The sequence below is a fragment of the Solanum pennellii genome, chromosome 1, assembly GCF_001406875.1.
Source record: "Solanum pennellii chromosome 1, SPENNV200".
NCBI classification, from domain to species: Eukaryota; Viridiplantae; Streptophyta; class Magnoliopsida; order Solanales; family Solanaceae; genus Solanum; species Solanum pennellii.
The window spans coordinates 65620545-65624031 of record NC_028637.1 but is presented as its reverse complement, the minus strand read 5'-3'; the positions used below and the strand labels follow the sequence as shown (position 1 = coordinate 65624031).

At 38.9% G+C, this 3487-nt stretch overlaps 1 protein-coding gene across 1 annotated transcript; it reads left to right on the top strand.

The window, feature by feature from the left end:
• The first annotated feature begins 520 nt into the window (after positions 1–520).
• Positions 521–1020, top strand: LOC107022170. Its single transcript, XM_015222860.1, has 2 exons — positions 521–708; positions 792–1020. The coding sequence occupies exons 1-2, from the start codon at positions 521–523 to the stop codon at positions 1018–1020; spliced, it is 417 nt and encodes a 138-aa protein (XP_015078346.1).
• The last annotated feature ends 2467 nt before the right edge of the window (positions 1021–3487 follow it).

Here is a 3487-nt window from a genome sequence, read left to right as displayed (position 1 = left end):
CCATTTCCCCATGCCCATTATGGATTAGATTCTAGACATACTTGCAGGCAAAGGTTGGTATTTATGATGGATATTCGGACTACAATCAAATATTTATCGCTCCAAAAAAACAAGAAAAGACCACATTCACTTGCCCCTATGGGACTTTTTCTTTCAAAAAGATGCCATTCGGGTTATGTAATGCACAGGCGACCTTACAGGGTTGTATGATGTGATATTATCTGATATGATGGAGGACACTATTTAGATGTTCATGGATGATTTTTCAGTAGTGGGAGACTTCTTTGATTGATGTTTGAGTAGTTTGGCTTAGGTGCTCAAGAGGTGTGAGGATTATAATTTGGTGCTAGATTGGGAGAAGTGCCACTTTATGGTGAAAGAAGGCATTGTATTGGGCCATCTCATCTCTGAAAAGGGGGATACTAGTTGATTGAGCTAAAGTGGAAGAAATAGAGAAACGTCCTCCATCTCTCTTTGTAAAGGTGTGAGAAGTTTCTTTGGGCATGTTTGTTTTTATAGAATGTTCATTAAGGATTTTTCGAAAATTGCACATCCTTTGTGCAAACTGATCGACAAAAAAAGTAAGTTCTATATTGATGAATCCTATTTGAAGGCGTTTGGAGAATTGAAAGAGAAGTTGGTGTCGCACCCATTATTATTTCACAAGATTGGAGTGAACAATTTGAGGAGATGTGAGATGCGAGTGGGGTAGCACTTGGTGTGGTAATGGAATAGGAACTTCTTCTAGTAATGTTTGTATTCTATTAATTTTGCTCTTATTTGCTTTGCAGAATTGTCATAGTGCATACCAACCATTCTTCCTTGAGGTACTTGATTGCGAAAAAGGATGTTAAGCCAAGTTTGATCAAATGGGTATTGTTGCTACAAGATTATGATTTTGAGGTAAAAGATAGAAAGGGGACTGAGAATCAAGTTGCCGACCACTTGTCTAGATTGGAGGATGAAGCTTTGCGTGAATTGGGAGGAAGGGCTGAAATTCATGATGCATTCCCAGATTAACATATATTGGCTGCATCTCAGGATTTGATAAGATGGTTCTCAGACTTTACGAATTATCTGGCAAGAGATGAAGTTCCATCACATTTGAATTTTCACCTGAGGAAAAAGTTCATACATGATGTGAAAATGTTCTTTTGGGATGAGACTTAGTTATATTGGAGTTGAACAGATGGGATGATTCGTCGTTGTGTACCCGAGGTTGAGATGTTGAGTGTTTTGGAGGCCTATCACTCCTCGCCTATTGGTGGGCACCATAGTGGTAACAAGACTGCCCATAAGATCTTTCAGTGTGGATATGATTGGCTAACCATCCACCAAAATGCCCACGATTTTTCCAAATCATATGATCGGTGCCAACGAGATGAAGGAATTTCTAAGAGGCAAGAACTCCCTTGAATCCTATTCTGGTGATTGAGATATTTTATGTATAGGGCATTGACTTTATGAGCTCGTTTGTGAGTTCTCATGGGATGAAGTATATTCTAGTGACGGTTGACTATGTGTCAAAATGGGTTAAAGCAATTGCGCTTCCTAACAATGAAGGAAAGAGTGTCACCACTTTCTTGAAAAAAAACATCTTCTTAAGATTTGGCACACCTAGGGCCACTATTAGTGATGGTGGCTCTCACTTCTGTAGTAAATTATTGAAAGGTCTACTATAGAAATATGGTGTTCACAATAATGTGGCTACTCTTTACCATCCATAGACTAGCGGGCAAGTTGAGGTGTCCAATTGTGAGATCAAGTAAATTCTAGAGAAAATGGAAAATGATAATAGAACGTATTGGTCAAGGAGGATTGATGATGCTGTTTGGGCCTACCGCACTGCATACAAGACATCCATAGGTATGTCTCTGTACCAAAATATATATGGGAAGGTGTGTCACTTGTTGATCGAGCTAGAGCACAAAGCATTGTGGAAAATGAAGAAATTGAAGTTGGATTAGGCTGAAGCGGTAGAACAAAGACTAAATTGATTGAATGAGCTTGATGAGTTTCCCCTGAAAGCCTATGAAAGTTCAGCCATCTACAAAGAGAAAATGAAGAAGTATCACGACCAAATGATTGAAAATAAAGAATTTCCAATTGGTGATTTGGTGCTTCTATTCAACTCTAGGCTACGCTTGTTTTCGGGAAAACTCAAAACCAAGTGGACAAGGCCATTCGTCATCACTAAAGTATTCCCACATGGAGCGGTTGAGTTGGAGAATAAGGAAGGAGCGAAGTTCACAGTCAACAGGCAAAGAGTAAAAATCTATCTGGGCAGGCGAAGAGTGTGCATGAAGTGGTTGAGGCGTATCTTGTTCATGAAGTATGAGTAATCAAGGGGCCTGCGTAGTGCCGTGACGTCAAATCAAGCGCTTATTTGGAGGCAACCCAAGGTGTATCCTCTAGCCAACAATAGGTTTTGTTTTCTTTGTAGAAACAGTCGCTCTTTTTGTTTTTTTTCTCAATATTTCATTTTTATTTGTATGTTAGTGTTGGATAGAGATTAGTATAGGATCTGTGTCAAAAAGAGTCCAAAATAACATAAAAAGAATGTCCTAATGGGTGTTACATGTATGGGGAGCAAAAGCAAAAATATGCAAAAAATGGTCCAAAGTAGAGGTCTACAGACCCCATCGACGGACCGTCAATGGTGTCCTTAGATCCTAGGTAGGTTCCCAATTTTTTCTATGTCTTGAAGTGATCGATGGTCCCATTCGATAGACAGTTGACTGACCTACAGACCGTCGACGGGGTCTCTAGGTCCAAATCTGCTAGTGACCCAACCTGACCTGGTCGATAATATGAAAAGACATAGTTGTTCAAATTGATTCCCTCTTTCCTTTTCTTTTGAAATTCCCTTCCATGACCCTTTTTTTCTTATTTATTTCCTTCCTGTTTTACTCATAATAAATCTCTCCAAGTCCCAAATCACTCCCAAATCAACATTCTTACTTCCCACACCAAATTCTCTGTTTTTCCATTTTTCTTTGGCCGATGATCGAGTTCGGGCACGTGGGCTGCTTCTTGAAAGTACATCTCCTAACCACACCACTCTGCACAAAAAGGAATTTCGATTTCCCATAACTTTGAATTCTCGTTCATAGTTGTTTACAAAAATGTGGAAGTGGGTCTTGACCTTGGGACTAAATTAACTAAAATTGTCTGCTAAAAATGATGTAGTTATGTCCCTCGGAATTATAGAATGTGGTTGTGTAGTCTATTAAGTCTATCTACAAAGTGTTATCTCTGTCTGTCTAAAAATTCCTACTTAGGGTTCCTTTTTATGACTAAATTTTGTTAATAATAATATGAAATCGGAACCCTAGGAATGACGAACTCAACATTAGTGTGTTAAGAATGCATGTCTAAGACTTGATTGTAATAAAAGAAGGCACAAGGGAAAAAAATGGAATTTGTAAAAGGCCCAAAATCTATCTCATGCTAACAGTACGATACCCACCTATGGACCGTCGATTTA